Genomic DNA, 18,886 nt, shown 5'->3' on the forward strand with positions numbered 1-18,886 from the left:
AGGATTAGTTCACTGGTTCGTTAATGTGCCTTCCCTAGGAGGTACATTAGTTCTTGATGGTGGCTCCCCTAAATAACAGGCTTTCAATGTAGACAAAACCGCCTTCTCTCGGAAGAAATGCCCCCTAGGACTTCCCCAGCCAGAGACGAAGTCAATGCCTGGCTTCAAGGTTCAAAGGACAGGCTGACTCGTGGTAGCGGCTAAGGCAGCTGGCGACGTGAAGTTGAAGCTAATGTTCGTTTGCCCTCTGCAAATCCTAAGACCTTTAAGAATTACGCTAGCTCTACTCAGCCTATGCTCCCTACGTGGAGTAACAGCACCGGATGACAGCCCATCTGTTTACAACATGTTTGCTGAATACTTTAAGCCCACTGTTGAGACCTACTGCTCAGAAAAGAAAATCCCTTTAAAAATATGACTGCTTGTTGATAAAGTACCTGGTACCTCAAGAGCTCTGATGGGGATGGACAATGAGGTTTTTAGGCCTGTTAGCACAACATCCATTCCACAGCTCAGGGATCAAGGAGTCATTTCTACTTTCAAGTCTTATTATTTAAGGGATATATTTCATAAGGCTATAGCTGCTATAGGTAGCAATTTCTCTGATGGGTCTGGGCAAACTAAAAACAAAAATTTTTTTTTAAAGAGTGTCTATGCCCAATGTGGGGCTTGAACTCATGACCCTGAGATTAAGAGTCACATGCTCTACTGATGGAGCCAGTCAGGTGTCCCTGGGCAATGTACATTGAAAACCTTCTGGAAAGGATTCACCATTCCAGGGCCATTAATGACATTGGTGATTCCACATTAACAGGAGTTTGAAAGGGGTTGATTCCCACCCTTATGGATGACTGCGAGGGTCAAAGACTCCAGTGGAGAAAGTAAGTGCAGATGTGGGGGAAACAGCAAGAGAACTAGAAGGCAGGCGTGAGGATGTGACTGGATTGCCGCGTCCATTCATGATAAAGGCTGAATGAATGAGGAGTTGCTTCTTACGGATGAGCAAAGAAATTGGCTTCTTGAGATAGAAACTCCTCCTGGTGCAGATGCTGTGAGGATCGTCGAAATGACAACAAAGGGTTCAGAATATTACATCAACTTCGTTGATCAAGCAGCCGCAGGGAATTGGCTCCAATTTTGAAAGAAGTTCTGCTGTGGGTTAAATGCTATCAAAGAGCACTGCGTGCTGCAGAGGAGTTTTCCCTGAAAGGAAGAGTCCGTCAATATGGCAAACTTCACTGCTGCCTTCTTTTAAGCAGTTGCCACAGCCACCCCAGTCTGCAGCTGCCGCCCCCTCATCGGTCAGCAGCCGTCCACACCAGGGCTGGACCCTCCACCAGCAAAAAGGCCATGACTTGCTGCAAGTGTGGATGCTGGCCGGCATTTATAGCAATGCAGTGTTTTTTAATTAAGATCTGTACATGTTCTAGACATAATCCTGCTGCATACCTAATGGACTACAGTACAGTGTAAACACGACTTTTACACGCACCGGGAAACAAAAAAATTCATTGGATTGGCATTATGGTGATGCATATGGTGATGCATATGATCCAGCAATGTCTTCCAGGGATGCCTGGGCCTGGGCCAGCTGCTCGCCATGAAGAATCCGCTGGCCCTGAACATCAGTCGCTGTGAGGGTGGGAAACTTGGTACAGAGAGGGGACAGGGTGTCTGTGGACCCTAATTCCCCGCAGGCGCTTCGCAAGTGTCCATCCTTCCTCTTTCCACCCCGAGGGTCAGCTTTTCCTGGGCAAGAAGAGGTATGATTCGTGCCTGTTGTGCACGTCTCCTAGGGCACAGTGGTTGAATGTTAGAGTCAGGAAGCAAGGATGGAAGATAAAGGGGAAGTGCTCTTATTCTAGCAGGTTCTAGGGAAAGGCAATTGATGCTCCCAGTGTGGGGATGAGAGGCGCCAGGGTAGTAAGAGGGAGGGAGTTCTCCAAGTGGAATAATATGGAAAGGAGGCTGGTGGTTGACGAGCTGGGGCTGGGCGCCGCCAGGAGACCCTGCAAGCTGCGCGTGTCCCGTGTCCCTCTCGGGCTCTTGTCACTTGATGGAGGTGGCGCTCTTTGTTGCGGTCCGTGAATCACGGTGCCTCCTCCGGGGAGGAATGTGCCTGATTCAGGCTGCGGGCCTTGACCCCTGCCAGCCGCCCAAGTGGCTATTTCGGTAATAACACCCGCGCTTTTATGTCTGCCTTTCATCACAGATCTCCAGGCGCAGCCCAAACATTAATTAAGGCTCCTGGCGTTCCAGGAGGCAGGTGTGTGAGTGTCACTCTCCCCATGTAGCTGGGAGGGTAAACTGAGCCGCGGAAGGGCCGGTGGCTCAGCCCAGGGCAGCTCTGCCTTCCTGAGGCTGCGATTTGGAGGAGAAGCCGGGGTGTTGCAGCCTCCCCACTGCCACCGAGACTTCCTTCTCCTCTCCCCCCAGGCCCTCCTGGTCCTACCGAGGACAGAAATGGTTTCCTGCCCCCATGAGGGCAGCAGGGAGGGGGCTTCAGCGCAGGGGTGGAGAGCGGGGAGCCTCTCATTCTTGCACAGGCCCCTTGCCTGCCTGCGTGGCACCTCTGAGGTGGGGGTGGGTGTGGGTGTGGGGGTGGGGGGGTGGGGGTGCCAGTTGGGTTAGGTAGATAACACTGTTCTTGCCAATCTTCTGGAAATTTGGAATTACTTCGAATACAAAGCTTGGAGGACACAGAGGGGAGCCCCGCTCTCCGGGCACGGCCCTTCCCTGGGGCCCAGGCGGCCCAGGCGAGCAGGGGGAGAGGGAAGCGCGTCCTTTAAAGCCCCGGGGCCCGCCCCTCCAGCCCCTCCCGCCCCTCCCGCCGCGAGCGCGCCCTGCCCCGCGGTGACTCACGCCCCGACGTTTAAATACCGGCCGCGCCGGGTCGCCGCGCTCATGCTGCAGCCGCGAGGCCCGTCCTGCTGTCGCTGCCTCTGGTCCGCGGCGGGCGGGCGCCGAGCTGCTGGTAGGTGGGCACCCCCCTCCCCGGGACCTGGGATGAGCCCCCAGGGATGCGCTCCTGCTCCTCGGGATGCGGGACGTGCTGCGGGATGCGCCCCTCGGGATGCCGGGATGCGCTCCCCGGGATGCGCCCCTCTGGACGGGCCCCTTGGGATGCGGGACGTGCCCCTCGAGATGCTGGATGCGCTTCCCCGGATGCTCCCCTCGGGATGCGCTCCTCGGGATGCCGCGATGCCGGATGTGCTGCGGGATGTGCCCCCCCGGGATGCTCCCCTCGGGATGCCGGATGGGCCCCTCCAGATGCGCCGCCCCGGGATGCACCCCCCAGGATGCCCCCCCCCCCCGGGATGCGGAATGCGCCCCACCCCGGGATCGCGCCAGGAGGGGCCGCGGGGTGCCCCCCCGCCCCCCGAGGGAGTGGGCCGGTCCTCCCTGCGCCCAGCCAGCCCCCCCCATGGACAAGCCTCCTGTCCCACGGACCCTCAGCACCCCCTGAGGTCGATCTGGGGGTGCTGACCAGATGTTCCGCAGAGCCAAAATGCATTGAAAGTTGACCAGATTAGCACACCGGTGACCCCTCGAGTTTACCTCTTTCTGGGACTAGCTCTGCTTTGGGGAAGAGTTTCTCTTTTCCAGAGACTCAGGTTATTTGAACCCTCCTTTCCCCAGCGCTCGCTGTGGGGGCGGCCCTGTCCTGCCTGGCGTGTGGGTCTGTCCAGGACCAAGGAGGGCTCCCTGGAAAGACAGATCTGTCCTCTTCGGGGGACTTAGAGTTGCCACAACAGTGGCTGCAGCCGAAGGCTGCTGCTGGGTTCAGATTCCCAGTTTGGACTTAAGCTGTGGTCTCAGAATTGCTTCGGGCCCTAAGTCTGTGTGTGGCTTAGGCACCCCTGTTCTGGGGGCCCCCACTGGGCAGCGGGCCGCGTCGGGTGTGGCCAGGCTGCTGTCCTGAGCAGGGGAGCAGAGCCGGGGACGGGCTTGTGATGCGGGTGGTGTGATTTAACACGGTGACTCTGGTAGCTCTCCTGGCATCTCTGCTCTAATGCAGAGGCAGGAGCAAGGCCAACGAACCAGCTGAGGAAAACCAGAACTTTTCTAGAACTTTCCCACCTGTGCCAAAGTGTGAGAGCCAGTCTGCCTCCAGGGCCAAATGTGTTACCCCAGGGCAGGCTGCGATGCTGGAGATGGTGTCTCCCAGCCTGAAGGTGCTAGATGCCTGCCTCCAGGATTCCCTGGGATTATCTCACCCTCCCCAGCGGCTTCCAGATGTGCTGGCTGCCACTGCCTCCATAACTGAGAAACTGTCGCATGGCCGTCACCTCTTTCATTGTGCACTGGCTGGACATCCGGGTGCATTCCGGGCCAGAAAGGCCCATTCGCCTGTGGTCTCGAGTCGCGCGACTCTACAATGGTGAGACAAGCCTGTGAGAGAGGTCGGGGGGCTAGGGGGCCCCAAAGCCTCCCGCAGGGCTGGCTGGCTCAGTACCTGCAGGGGGGTGGGCTGCGGGGGAGCAGAAGTGCGGCGAGCCGAGGGGAGGCCGTCCCACCCGTGTCCGGCCAGTGCACATCCAGGCTGCCGGCACGTGGCAGGTGGCCTCCCGGAGGCCTGACGGCGAGGGAACGACGGCAAGCTCCTGGCCTCACTGCCTCGTCTCTGGGCTTTGAGGACACGGGGTTTAGAAACTGCTTCCGAGGTGCTTGCTGGAGGCGTTCGTCCGCCTCCTTCTTATGCGGGTGCATGAGGTGTCACCCTGAGGACGGGCTGTAACTTCTCGCATCCAGGCCCCGAGCAGGAGCTCCTTGCTCCGCTGGCAAGTCGGTGTCTCCTGCCGCTTTTGCCACGTTAATTGTAGGTCCTCTCTGGCCTCTGCAGGAAGCCCTCCCTCCCCTAACCCTGGGGCTGGAAAGGACTTGCTTTTTCTTACTTATTTTCTTTTTTAAACAAATGAACAATATTTTGGCTTTGAAGGCCCAGGAGAGATGAGGTCAACAATGGGGCCAGGTGGGGAACAGCTGTCCCTTGGGGCTTCAGGGTGCTTTGTATTTAGGGTAGAGCATTCTTAATGTGGGCAAATCCCTGAAGGGACCGTGTGTTGAGATTACGGGATTAACACTTTCGGGCAACCCCTTTTGTTCCTTCCCTCTACTCTTTCAGGCCCCTCATGTGAAATTGAGCTATAGGAGCATCAGAGCAGCTTTAAGGAAGAACAAACATCCCTCCAAACTGTGGAGCCTGGGAGCTGGGAGGAGCACTTGACCCTGGTTAATAATGCTGGGCAGCTGGCGGGTGGAATGTATATGAGCCTGGGATCATTTTGGGACAGAGGGAGTAAAGCTCCCTCCCCCCACCCCCGCCCCTTCCAGGCATTGCCAGACACATGATTGATAATGTCCTGAATCCTCATGATGAGATTCAGGGATTCACTGAGCTCTGCGCTTAGGTAGAGTCCTGATCTGGGTGTCAGAAATCTTCAAATGACTGTATGACCTTGGACAAGTCCCCTCCTCCCTCTGCGCCCTGTAGTGTAACCGTCTACAAAACAGCCAGGTGGTTTGACTGGAGAGCCTCAAGAGCCCTTCCACCTCTGATGCCCGGAGCTCTGAGCGCCGCTTCTGGAAGTGGCCTCTACTGCTGGGTTCAGTTTAGCTCCCATCTCAGATTTTTGCCGGGGGGTGCAGAAAAGGGCCCTGGAAGGGAATATTCATAGAGGTCGCTAGGCGCAGTTGTGGCCCAACCTTCAGCCTCCCTGATCCTCAGTTCAGTCTCTCTGTTGGTGGCAGTAAATGACCCAGGTCATGTGTTTAAGCCGGGCTGGACCCCAACGGGGGCTTCTGAGTGTAGACCATAGGCACCTGCAACAGACTCACCTGGCAGAGCACTGGGCCCACCCAGACGGAGGAGTCAGGATCTCTGTGGGTGGAGTCTCCAGAAATCCTGATTTTACTCAACAGCACAGCAAGCAGGAATTGTCATTGACATTTATTGGGCATCTGTATTGTGCCAAGAACGACTCTAAGTGCTTCGCAGGCAGTGCTCACCTCGGCCTTACAGCCACACTGCTGTGAGGTCAGTTTTATGAAGCAAGTGTTCCAGGATCTTCCAGGTGATTTTATGAACTGATGTGGGGTGTATGGTGGTTACCCCCTGTTTAGTGAGATGGGGATGTCTGGCTGCACTGAGCCTCTCAATTGATGACTTCAGACTCATTGGGCTGAGCATTGATGAGCAGCTTTTAATTTTTTAAAAAAATTTTATTTATTCATGAGAGACACACAGAGAGAGGCAGAGACACAGGCAGAGGGAGAAGCAGGCTCCATGCAGGGAGCCCGATGGGGGACTTGATCCCGGGACCCCGGGATCACGACCTGAGCTGAAGGCAGATGCTCAACCGCTGAGCCGCCCAGGGGCCGGATGAGCAGCTTGATCGAGACCCATACTGGCTGGAGGGGGTGGATCAGAACCCCTCACAACTCCCAGGCTGCCACCTCCCTCAGCTGGATTGGGCACCGTGTCCCTGTGGATGACACCACGTTTAGGGAGACCTCTCTGGGAAGAGGGCTCGGCCCAGTGAGGGAGATCTTCTCTCCGTGTCTCAGCTCCCCTCAGGGCCCTGGATGGTGGCAGGACCAGACACTCACTCCTGAGTCCCATGAAATGGCTCTTGGCTCTTTGGGTGCCCTGATTAACACGTGGGTTTGCCCTGCCGGGAACACTCTGAGACAATGTAGTAGGGTGTGAGTTCCCCCAGCGTCACATGAAGGTGGCGCCAGGCCAGGTGGCGTTGTCAGCCATTTGGGTGACCTATATGGGAGGGAGGATGGTGGGTCTTCAGGCCAGATTTCCTTTCTGTCTCTGGTCACAAGACATGAGAGCCAACAAGGACCCTTGGAAGTCTTCACGGGAGGAGAAAGTAGGGTCCAGAGAATTTACCCAAACTCACACTCCAGTTTAGTGTCGGGACCAGAGTAGCAGCACATCTGTCTGCCAGGCTCTTTCCAGAAGCTTTGCTCCGTGGCACTGACATAGAAGGCATCTCCTCCCAGGGCATGTCATGTTTAAGGGATGCGAATGATGGTAATAAGCTGAAAAGGTGCCAACCCGCCAACCAACAAAGCAAAGGGCTTCAAGGCTAATTATGGGTTCACTCATGAGTCACAGGCAGCTCTCGCTGAAGGGACTCACAGCCCAAGTGCCTGGGCCAAGCGCTTCTACTCCCGGGGAGGGTCCGGGTGAGCTGTCTATGGGTCCGCTCAGCTCACTGAGGTCCTGGGCCAGCGACAGACCCCAGGCTGGCCCACCCCTTGGGACGGGGGCTGGACTGAGTAGCTGCAGAGATGGAGAAGGCACTCGGCCGCCTGGGGGAGGAGGGTATAATTAGGGTAACTTCGTGGGTCTTTAACTGGCATCTGTCACGGCTGCCAAGCGGCCCTGGGCAGCGTGGGCTATTAGGCGGCTGCGTGCCGGCTGCTGAGGGCCAGGGCCGCTGAGCACGCCCGCGCTCGCTCCCCATCCTGGCCGGGCTGGCTGTCCAGGCGCCTCTGCGCCCCCACCCCCAGGGCTCTGCAGCTGGGGTGTGGAAGGCCCCGCGGACGGCCTCTGGAGCAGTCCATGCCTGTGGCAGTAGCAAGTGCTGGAAAACAGGAAACCACCGCATGTGGTGCTGGGGTGGACTCCACAGACAGAAGGATTTATAAAAAGGAAAATCTGCAAATTCTTGCAATATTTGTCAAGCTGAGTGTGGTCCATTTTAAACAACAGTGGCTCTGTTCCCATAAGGGAATTATCTTTTCTCTCTTCCTCCCAAGCCATGAGGCACCCTCCCCTGGCCCTGAGCCCTTCCTGGGGCTGGCTTGATGCCCCCGCCCCAGCTGGGGAGCGCAGATGCAGAGAAGGTCCGGCATGGGTCCTCAGAGGGCATCGCATCCCACGCCCTCATTGACAGCTGGGGAGATTTGACAGACACTGCCTGGGGCTTGCCACATTATGGACCCAGAATTTAGTCTCTGACATTTAGGGTACGGCACCATTTTGAAGCAGGTTGAGCAGAGTAGACATTAAAAATACACAAGTACTAGCTCGTGCGTCTCCAGGAGCAAATAGAGCTGCGCTTTTGTGAGTCAGTCCAGGGGTGTGAGTGTCCCCCCCATGCGTGTGCCAAGGGGAGGGGCACCCCCCACCTGCCCACATGGAGCCCTGGCAGCACAGGCACAATGGTCCCAGTAGCTGGATCCCATATCCTTGCTCTGGGACTCAGCCTTAGAATCCCGAAGCCTTGGGGAGAGGCGGGGCGTTCAGTACCCTACCAGGCGTAGGGATCTTCTTGTCGCCTCCTTTCCAGCCTGTGGCTGCTCAGCCTCTGCTCTAACTCCATGGGTTGTCCATCCTGATTCAGACAAGCTCTCCTCAGTGGTGAGCTGAAATCTGCTGCCCCACAGCTTCGGCACACGTTTGTGACCCCTGGAGCCACAGTGAATCCCAGGGCGGTCCTTTGTGTATCCTTGGAAAGTGCCAGTAGCTTCCTTAACAGATCTCTTCTTCCAGCTCTCCGTGCATCCATGTTCCTTCAACGGATGCTCAGATATTCCGGTTTCTGGATCCCCTCACCATGCCCTTGCCCTCCTCTGAGGCCTTCGAGAGACTGGTCTGTTAGTAGCCCTCCTGACGTTCAGAGTGGCCCTGGGCACAGCAGCACAGCTGCGGCCTGATGAGGACAGTGCAGGGGAAGAGCATCGCTTCCCTTGTCCCACACTTCATCCTTGTGGGTGCAGGCGAGGAGCACACGGGTTGTGCTGGGCAGTCTCCTTTCTCTGTTACCATCAATGAAAAGCCTTAAGTCTTTGTCTTGGGATGGGTGCTGAGACACCTTTTCTGTGTGCCCTCTGTAGACCGCTCATTTCCTCTCCCAAGTTCTGGACCTGACTTTTGTCTGTGCGAGTTTGTCCTTTTAGTGTGTGTCCATGCAGAGGCCCCGGTCCTCTGCATCCCCAGGACTGTTGGCCACATTATTATTCTTTCTTTCCTCCCTCATTTCATGTACCTATTCAGGTCCTTAATGCCAAATCACAACAGGTCAGGGCTTGGATGGTTGTGAATAAACGAAAAATCAAGGTCTGGGTGGATGAGGATGAACTTGGGTTCTGTCCCCAGGGCAGGCTTGTTGGGGGTGGGGAGGGTGGGCGCAGGAAAAAAGGTGCATTGAGTTAAGACCAGGTTGGGAAGCCTGGATTATTCTGAGTTATGGGCCAGGTCTAGGACTCCATGAGTTCAGGAAGAGAGACCAGAGAAATGCCTTCTCCACCCAGCCAGTTTATGCCCTACACGCCATCATTTGAAATTCCTTCCTCTGACTCAGGATTTTTGCTCATTAAAAGGAAGGGCATTAAAGTAACACTCAAAGTAATCACCCAAGAGTCTGGAGATCCAGGCTTTAAGCTCTGAGCCTCACTTTCCCTGCTTCCTTCATCCCCATAAATAGTGGGAATGTATGTATGATCATCCATCCTCCTGTTTGCTCTTCTCAGTGGTCTCAAGAGGGGGCAGAGGTTATCATCCCAACTTAACACATGAGGACGGTGAGCTTGAAGCTTCAAGTTTCCTTCAAGATCGAACAGCTAGTTGTGGTTCTTAACTATTCGTGGAGGGGGGCTCAGTGCCCATACCTCCTGTCTCCACCGCATTGTATACATTATCTATAGATATGTATGTAGATAATTCCCACCACCCCTGACCTCAAACATCGAACCCTTCATGAGTTTGCTTCCATGCCCAGACCAGCACCACGCCTGCGGGAGCATCTGGCCCTACCACCTCTGGGCTCAAAGCGCATCGTAAGTTTTCCTGGACCTCCTCGAGGTCACTCATGGTTTGGTGTGGAAACTGGACCTGGTAGTACCAGAGGCAGGCCCCTCGAACTGGCCGAGCTGCTACAGCCCCTTCAGTGAGACGGGAAGTAGCGCAGAGAATTGTCTTTCATTGAGAAGGTGGTTTGAATTAAACCTAAATGAAGCACGTGCGAGGGGGTCAAGGCAAGGCCAGGTGGTCACTCACAGCGATGGGGGTGGGACCCAGGCAGAGGAAAAAGCTGAGCTTGCCGGATCGGCAGTGCGTCCCACCTTTGTTGGCTGCTGCTATTTTCCCAGCAGACCCCCAAATTTGTGGTCTTAGCATCTCCTCCCAGGTTCAGGCCCTATTTATTTGGTCTCATTTCCCATCTGTTTCTCCTGAGGAGGTCATGTTCAACCAGCAAGTTCAGGTGCTTTGGGGGATAGATAGATGCATCTGCTCCGGGGATTTTATAACCAGACAAGATACTGTTCCTGCCTTAAGGAACCTCTAGGGATGAAAGATGAACATCCCTGCCCTTGAAAAGCTTATTGGCTAGAGAAGGACACAGACAGGAACACAACAAATGCCACACAGAGCCAGCCGTGGCACGGCCATAATGGGCACTGGGGAGCCACCTGCGTGGGAGGGTAACTAATGCTGATCACAGATCTGGGGAAGCTTCCTGGAGGTGACTGCATTTGAGCTGGACTTGGAAGTACGGGCAGGACTCAGATAAGGACCAAGAGTACTCTGGGTGGAGGCAGTTGCTTGGGCAAGGGCATAGGGAGAAGGTGAAGACGCTTGATGACTAGACCACAGGTGGCGTAAGTCGGGGCGTGGTGATGGAGTTCAAAGGCAAGCCAGATGTTGGCTTAAACCCCCAGCAGTGCGGTGAGGTGATCCTGACTAGGTTGCTGTCTCCCCTTGCAGAGACCATGCCGCTGAAACACTACCTTCTTTTGCTGGTGGGCTGCCAGGCCTGGAGCGCGGGGCTGGCCTACTACGGCTGCCCAAGTGAGTGCACCTGCTCCAGAGCCTCCCAGGTGGAGTGCACCGGGGCGCGCATCGTGACAGTGCCCGCTCCCCTGCCCTGGAACGCCATGAGCCTGCAGATCCTCAACACGCACATCACTGAACTCAACGAGTCCCCGTTCCTCAACATCTCGGCCCTCATTGCCCTGAGGATTGAGAAGAATGAGCTGTCCCACATCATGCCTGGTGCCTTCCGCAACCTAGGGTCACTGCGTTACCTCAGCCTCGCCAACAACAAGCTTCAGGTTCTGCCTATTGGCCTCTTCCAGGGCTTGAACAACCTCGAGTCACTCCTTCTGTCCAGCAACCAGCTGGTGCAGATCCAGCCAGCACACTTCTCCCAGTTCAGCAACCTCAAAGAGCTGCAGCTGCATGGCAACCACCTGGAATATATCCCCGACGGTGTCTTTGACCACCTGGTGGGCCTCACGAAGCTCAATCTAGGCAAGAATAGCCTCACCCACCTCTCGCCCAGGATCTTCCAGCGCCTGGGCAACCTCCAGGTCCTCCGACTGTATGAGAACAGGCTCTCAGAAATCCCTATGGGCACATTTGATGGATGTGGGAACCTCCAGGAGCTGGCCCTACAGCAAAACCAGATTGGTATGCTCTCCCCTGGCCTCTTCCACAACAACCGTAACCTCCAGAAGCTCTATCTGTCCAACAACCACATCTCCCAGTTGCCTCCTGGCATCTTCATGCAGCTGCCCCAGCTCAACCGTCTTACGCTTTTTGGGAATTCCCTGAAGGAGCTCTCACCAGGGATCTTTGGGCCCATGCACAATCTGCGTGAGCTCTGGCTCTACGACAACCACATCACTTCTCTGCCTGACAACGTCTTCAGCAACCTCCGCCAGCTGCAGGTCCTGATCCTCAGCCGCAACCAGATCAACTACATCTCCCCAGATGCCTTCAATGGGCTGGTGGAGCTGCGGGAGCTGTCCCTCCACACCAACGCGCTGCAAGAGCTGGACGGGAGCGTCTTCCGCATGTTGGTCAACCTGCAGAACATCTCCTTGCAGAACAACCGCCTCAGACAGCTCCCGGGGAATATCTTCGCCAATGTCAACGGCCTCATGACCATCCAGCTGCAGAACAACCAGCTGGAGAACCTGCCCATGGGCATCTTCGATCACCTGGGGAACCTGTGTGAGCTGAGGCTCTATGACAACCCCTGGAGGTGTGACTCAGACATCCTTCCACTCCACAACTGGCTCCTGCTCAACAAACCCAGGTTGGGGACAGACACTCTCCCAGTATGTTTCAGCCCACCCAGTGTCCGAGGCCAGTCCCTCATCATCATCAACGTCAACGTTGCTGTCCCCAGTGTCCAGGTCCCAATGATCCCCGAGGTCCCCAGCTACCCGGAAACACCACAGTACCCAGACACACCCAGCTTCCCTGATACCACCTCCATCTCCACTACTGAGTTCACCAGCCCTGTGGAGGACTACACTGATCTGACCACCATTGAGGTCACTGACGACCGCAGCACGTGGGGCATGACCCAGGCCCAGAGCGGGCTGGCCATTGCTGCCATTGTCATTGGCATCATTGCCCTGGCCTGTTCCCTGGTTGCCTGCATCTGCTGTTGCTGTTGCAAGAAGAGGAACCACGCAGTCCTGATGCAGATGAAGGCGCCCAACGAGTGTTGAAGAGGTGGGCTGGAGGCAGGGTTGTGGACCAGTGGGACCACTGGAGGATCTGGGAATTTCATTGTCCTACCTCCACCCCTGCATCCACAGAGCCACCCCCTGCTTCCTCTTGCTGGTCTCCAAGAGACCTGCCTGGTTCTCCTCTAGAGAACCACAGGAGAACCAGCTCTCGCAGGGCCTTCTTACCACCAGGAAGACCCAACTGGCCTTGGCAAGAACCCCACGGGGTTTCTAATTCATGTCCCCGGGCTTCATGTGAGAAAGCCCTCTCCACAGCCTTCACCAGCTCTCCTCTGACAAGCTCTCCTGGCCCATGGCCATGCTGGCCTCTGGACTCAGTTACCATTCCTGCTCACTTTGTGGGAAGAGTTCTCCATGGGGACAGCTTCTCTCCCAAGTAGGATGTAAGTTGATTTTCCTTCCTTAGCTCCCTGCCTTTGGGGCATGGCTCTCCCCTGTCCCCTCAAATGAAAGATCTCCCATGAGTTTCCGCTCCTGAAAGCAGGGTGAGTTCTCTCCTCCAAAAGGCTCCCACCTGCTCGGCTGGCGTCCTGAAAGCTGCCAAGGGCCTGGCTGCAGGGTGCGAAAGAGGCCGCTCAGTTCCTGCAGGGAGAGCTGCTATCAGCATCTCTCACGGGGTCGTTACCTGGAAAAGGAAGAAGGGCACCTGTGCGGCAAGCCAGCCTTGTAAAGAAGATTTCCGAACTGCAAATTTTGACTTGAACATTTTGGTCCTTTGAGAAATAAGATCATGTAGAATGTCTGACCCCTAAAAACTCTTAAAATCAGCTTATTAGTACTAGATGAGAAAGCACCCTAGAACCTGGGGGTCCTTATGTTCATCCCAGGGTTTTTATCTTTTAGCTTTTTATTGAAGTATAACATGCACACAGAAAAGTGGGAGCATGGTTGTGTAGAGTTTGATGGATCTTCACAAGCAGTTCGCACCCATGGAATCAGCATCCAGATCAAGAAACTAGACATCACTAGTATCTTCCATCCTGGGCTTTGACTGGAGAGGACAGGCTTGTGGAGGTGGGTCCCCATGAGCCTGGACGGCCCCTCACTGCCCCTGCCAGCCCGCCCTTGCCAAGGCCCAGCTCTCGGGGGTGGAGGAGTCAATGTGGGTGTGTTATGGCCTGGACAGGAGATGTAATCGGATCCCCACACCCCAAGTCACCCAGAACGGCCTGGTCAGGGTCGTCCTGACACCCCTTTCTCTGCCAGCCAGCTGTCTGCTGCTCATTGGAGGCCCCTCTGCCTGGGCCTTTTGGGCATGCTATGCCTATGTCTGTTTTTAATTTTCACTTTCCATTTGGGGGAAGTGAAATAGTTCAGACATGAGATCCTTTAATTGAACAGCCGAGTGTAATGGAACCTGGTAATCCTTCTAGTGTGGTAAGATTCTCCACCAGTGTTCCAGTCAGCTAGAAACTGAAGTTCAGAATGCTCGCATACAGTAGGCAACACCAGGCACACAGATGGGTCACCCTGGGTCTGGGGGCTCTCCAGAGTTCCTTCTGCCTGTGGCCTGGTTATAAGAGTTGAGTTGTTTGGTTCCTTGGGTTACAACCACGTAAATACCTGCTTTCATCACCCTCCCTGCTACACACATATTTATGCTGGTAAAGAAACTGTGTTCATGGCAACTCATGTTTCTGTCTGGACAACTGGTCTATCAGTCCCAAAGTACAGCAGTGAAATGGAGAACTTCAGGTCTCTGCCCAGGAAAGAGCTGCAGCCAGTGCTATAAGCATTTGAAAATCCTGACTGGAAAAAAAAAGAAAAAGAAAATCCTGACCGGCTCTTCCTTGTTTCCTCTGTCCCACAAAACAAATAAGAAATCCCCCGAGGTCTTAGCAGCATGATGCTGACAGGCCCCCAACAAAAAGGGTCCAGGAAGGGATGTGCACAAGAACTAGCACACTGCATAGTTTTTACTCTGTGTCCCGGAGAATCTGGGAAAGATGGGGCCTGTCAAAGGCAAAAGACATCTCCCCAGCGTAAATCTGGGTTTCCAAAACGTTTCAAAATGTTTATAGCAACCAGTGGACATGTTCTGAGACTTGCCAGGACCCAAGAGGAAGTGAGCCCAGAGCTTGGGGCATGGGCATCTTTCCACCCGATGGTGGCCTGCCCAGTTGATTCTGGGGCCTCCGGGGAAGCTGGGCTGCTTTCCTCCAGGGAGAAGCATGTACTCCTCGAGGTGTTCCTTAGGAGCAGACGACAATGTCTCATTGTGCAAGGGTGCAAGCGGGCCAGACATGGCAGTGAGGGGAAAGAGGCATCCTTTTCACCTAGAATGTCCCGCCAATCTGAACCCAGAACGCTTGGGTATTTGTGGCATTGGCCATGACTTTGGCGTTCCTTTCTCGCGGGCCCAGGATATCAGCATGTTTCCCCAGGCCATAGGCTAACCTGAGGGCAGCTGTCCTGAGATGTCTCCATGCAGGGCACCCCCCAGTGGGGGTGGTGAACCCGTTACCTGACCCTTTGAGCTTGCCTGTTCCTTCCTCCCATCAGAGTGGATTGGATGGAGCCATTGGGTCTCCTCTTCCTCAGCAGGGCTTTGGCCTTTCTGAGCCATGTTGTCTGGTCAGGGAGCTACCAGAAAAGCTGGATGAGGTTTCTTTTCCAGTAAGACATTGCATCTGCTCACTTCTCAGGACTGGAGTGAGCTTCCTGGTCCCCCAAAGTTGAGGTAGGCCACAGAATCCACTTTAATTTCCCCATTTGCCTACCGGCCCCTAGGATGCCTTGCCAGTAGCAGCAGCCTCCATTTGGAGTGAAGAGTCAACGTAGGAGGAAAGAGAATAAAAGCCAGTTGGAGCCACTGTTCCTCAAAAACACTTAGGGTGTCTAGATACCCTTTAAAGGACCGAACGAGCATTTTCTTTTTAAGCCTGACAACACCCCTGTGCGTGGGCACGACGGTTATCCCCTGGAGATGGGTCTAAACTCACTCTTTCCTCTGCAACGTTATTCCGCGGGCTGTGGGTTTTCTTCTCTTCACGCTTGTACAAGACCCCATGGCCTGTCCTGGGCTTTCATCCATAAAGAAGAGGAGGGCCGCTTGCCTGTGGTTTCCTACGGTCTGAGCCGTTGGCACCTGTTTGGGACTGCGTGGATCGGAAGCTTGTCAACACAGGAGATCCCGAAGCCCACCCGTCCGTCAAGGAAAGAGCAGTTTCAGGCAACTGTTTCCACACTCAGGAAGCTTCCGGAGAGCAGGCAGCGAGAGAGACCTAGAGACCGAGCGCCGGTACGCAGACCCCGGCTGGGTCCTAGCCTCTAGCTACAAACCGCCCAGAGTCCAGCCCAGGGGCCCACAGCCAGAACCGAACCCGAGCGGTTGGGGAGGTGGTGGGGGTGGGCTCGCGGAGGAAGCCCTCAGTGCGGTTCAGAGAAGGGGCAGGCGCTTCTCCAGGCCAGACTTCGCCCAGCTGTGCTCTCCCTCCCCCGAGGAGAGGCCATCGCACCAACCAGCCCGCTGCCTTCCTGCCGCTGCCTTCAACAGTAGATGGTGTTTGCCTCGCTTAGGGAATCATTGCAAATAGTCCCAGGTGCTTGGTGACGCATTTAGAAATTTCTAGGCCCCCAGGCTTTTATAGACTGTGAGCCCTGGAGGGCAGGGTTGGGGACTGTCTTTGCTGGCTGCTGCCTGTAACAAACTTGGTGTACAGAGTCAACAATAAATGGTATACGCGGGACGACTGAGCGTTGGGTGTCTCGGCTGTGGAGTCTCCCACCTGTGGATTCTCCTCTTGTACGTGCGTGTAAGGCTGACCCAGACAGACCCTCAAGGAGAAGAGGCGCTGAGCCTGGAAAGAGACCTTTGGAAAGTGAATGGGGAACAAAAATGGAGTAACAAACGATGTGTATGGGCCGCTGTCGTGGGAAGGAGTCTTAATAGGGTCAGACCGTTTCAGAGATGAAGGGAGTGAGATCGAGGCAGGAAATGAATCTGCTCAAGTCTTAGTGAGCGAATTAACGCCGGAGCTCACACTGCAGGAGGTCTCCAGACTCCCGGACTGGGGATTCTTCTGTGTCACCAGAAAGGCTATTCATTTAACCTGCATGCACACGCATGTGCGCGTGTGCACACACACACACACACACACACACACCTGGGTAGGTAGGACTCTTCCTGCACACCGCAGCATTCCTACCAGTGCCTCACACCAGGCTCAGTGAGTCACAGGCTCTCAGAAGACACCATCTGAATGACAGGGACTCCCTACAAAGTGTCCAGGTGTCCTCAGGACTTCTTCAGGTCTGTGGACTCCAGGAGGTGGCCACAGCTGCCAGCACAGCTTGAGAAAGGGATGGTCCTCTCCAAGGTTCCTTTATCCCACTGCTGTGCCCAGTAAAGACGTTTCTAGCTGAATTTTCCTGGCTCTTCTAGCTCTTACATCCTCTCTGGCAGGTGTAGGCTTGTCGGAGGCAGGTGGACCCAAACAGGGGGCAATAGTACGCTCACCATATCATGGGCTGGACCCCTTCAGTGACTGGGGCAGGGCCTCTTGTCCCCCTAACCACTGAACCTGTCCACAAAGACAGGTTTCTGGAGTTTTGGCTAATGGAAAAGGGGGTCAGAGTCCTCATCCCATTTCCCAGAAAGTCCCTAGAGTTCTTAACGCAAATCTCCCCTCCACACACACAATATGCCCAGGGTATCCTGTTCCTACCTGAAGCTTGATTTCATGTGTGTGTGTGTGTGTGTGTGTGTGTGTGTGTGTGTGTGTGTGCACCCATTCCACAGATAGGCAAAGACTTGTAGAGATTAAGTAATTTGCATAAGGGCTGGTTAGTTAGTTGTGATCTCTCCTCTTTCATTCGTGATTTTACTAATTTGAGTCTTTTTTTTTCCTTTTAATACAGTTGGCTAATGGTTTATCTATTTATTAATGCTTTCAAGGAACCAACTCCTGGTTTTGTCGATGTGTTCTACGCTGCTTCTGGTCTCTACTTCATTGAGTTCTGCTTGTATCTTTATAATCTCTCTTCTTTTGCTTGCTGTAGGCTTTATTTGCTGTTCTTCCTCCAATTCCTTTAGGTGTGAAATGAGCTTGTGTATTTGATTTTTTTCCAATTTTGTATTGCAATGTATTTCCCTCTTAGGACCGGTTTTGAATCGTTGTGTCTTCATTTTTATTAGTTTCCACGAATCTTTTAAATTCTTCTCTAATATCCTTTCATCTTTTAGTAGGATGCTCTTTAACCTCCATGTGTTGCTTCCAAATGTCTTCTTGTGATTGAGTTTTAGTTTCAGAGCGTTGTGGTCTGAAAATATGCAGGGGACAATCCCAGTCTTTTGGTATCAGTTGAGACCTGACTTACGACCCAGTATGTGGTCTATCCGGAGAAAGTTCCACGTGCACTTGAGAAGAGTGTGCATTCAGTTGCATTCGGATGGAATGTTCTGTGATATCTGAAGTCTATTTGGTCCAGTGTATCATTTTACGGGCCTTGTTTCTTTGGTGATGTTCTGCTTAGAAGATCTGTCACTTGCAGAAAGTGCCGTCTTGAAGCCTACTATTAGTGTGTTATTATCTAAGTATCTGTTTACTTTGGTTGTTAATTGATTGATGTACTTGGCAGCTCCCACATTAGGGACATAAATATTCATGACTGTTAGGTCTTCTCATTGGATAGACTGTTTTTTGTTTGTTTTTTGTTTTGTTTTGTTTTGTTTTTTGGACAGACTGTTTAAGTATGATTTAGTTTTACTCTTCATATCTTTCTACAGTCTTTGGTATAAAGTTTAATTTATCTGACATGATGATGAGACTTAGAGTGAGGCAGAAACAAGGTCCCTGTGGGGAGCCTCAGCTTTCTTTTGAGGACCATTTGAATGGTAAATGGTTCTCCACCCTTTCATTTTCAGGCTGGAGGTGTCCTTGGGTCTAAAATAGTCTCTTGTAGACAGCATATAGGTGGGTCTTGCTTTTTTTTTTTTTTTTAAGATTTTATTTATTTATTCATGAGGTGACACACAGAGAGGTAGACACAGGCAGAGGGAAAAGTAAGCTCTATGCAGGGAGCCCGACGTGGGACTTGATCCCAGGACCCCAGGATCATGTTCTGAACCGAAGGCAGATGCTCAACTGCTGAACCACCCAGGAGTCCCAGGTCTTGCTTTTTTATCCAGTCCAATATCCTGTGTCTTTTGATGGGATCGTTTAGCCCATTCACCTTCAGAGTAACTACTGAAAGATATGAATTTAGTGTCACCATATTACTTATTCAGTCCCTGTTTTTGTGGATTGTTTTTTGGGGCTCCCTCTTTCTTTTACAGGGTCCTCCTTAATATTTCTTGCAGAGCCAGTTTGGTGGTCACATATTCTTTTCGTTTCTGTCTATCCTGGAAGCTCTTTATCTCTCCTATTCTAAATGACAGTTT

The 18,886-nt window shown here is 53.8% G+C and overlaps 1 protein-coding gene across 1 annotated transcript; it reads left to right on the forward strand.

Annotated features, from left to right (window-relative positions):
• The first annotated feature begins 2,887 nt into the window (after window positions 1–2,887).
• Window positions 2,888–16,193, forward strand: LRRC15 (leucine rich repeat containing 15). The gene is made up of 2 exons (XM_025990335.2): window positions 2,888–2,974; window positions 10,727–16,193. The coding sequence occupies exons 1-2, from the start codon at window positions 2,905–2,907 to the stop codon at window positions 12,481–12,483; spliced, it is 1,827 nt and encodes a 608-aa protein (XP_025846120.2). The 5' UTR covers window positions 2,888–2,904; the 3' UTR covers window positions 12,484–16,193.
• The last annotated feature ends 2,693 nt before the right edge of the window (window positions 16,194–18,886 follow it).

This window comes from Vulpes vulpes, chromosome 1 (assembly GCF_048418805.1).
Source record: "Vulpes vulpes isolate BD-2025 chromosome 1, VulVul3, whole genome shotgun sequence".
In the NCBI taxonomy this organism is placed as follows: Eukaryota; Metazoa; Chordata; class Mammalia; order Carnivora; family Canidae; genus Vulpes; species Vulpes vulpes.

Excerpts from the sequence above, each read along its gene's own strand:
- LRRC15 (XM_025990335.2), top strand. The coding sequence starts at position 2,905 with ATGCTGCAGCCGCGAGGCCCGTCCTGCTGTCGCTGCCTCTGGTCCGCG. Across the intron at positions 2,975-10,726 it reads GGGCGGGCGCCGAGCTGCTG|AGACCATGCCGCTGAAACAC; the intron begins GTAGGTGGGCAC and ends CTCCCCTTGCAG.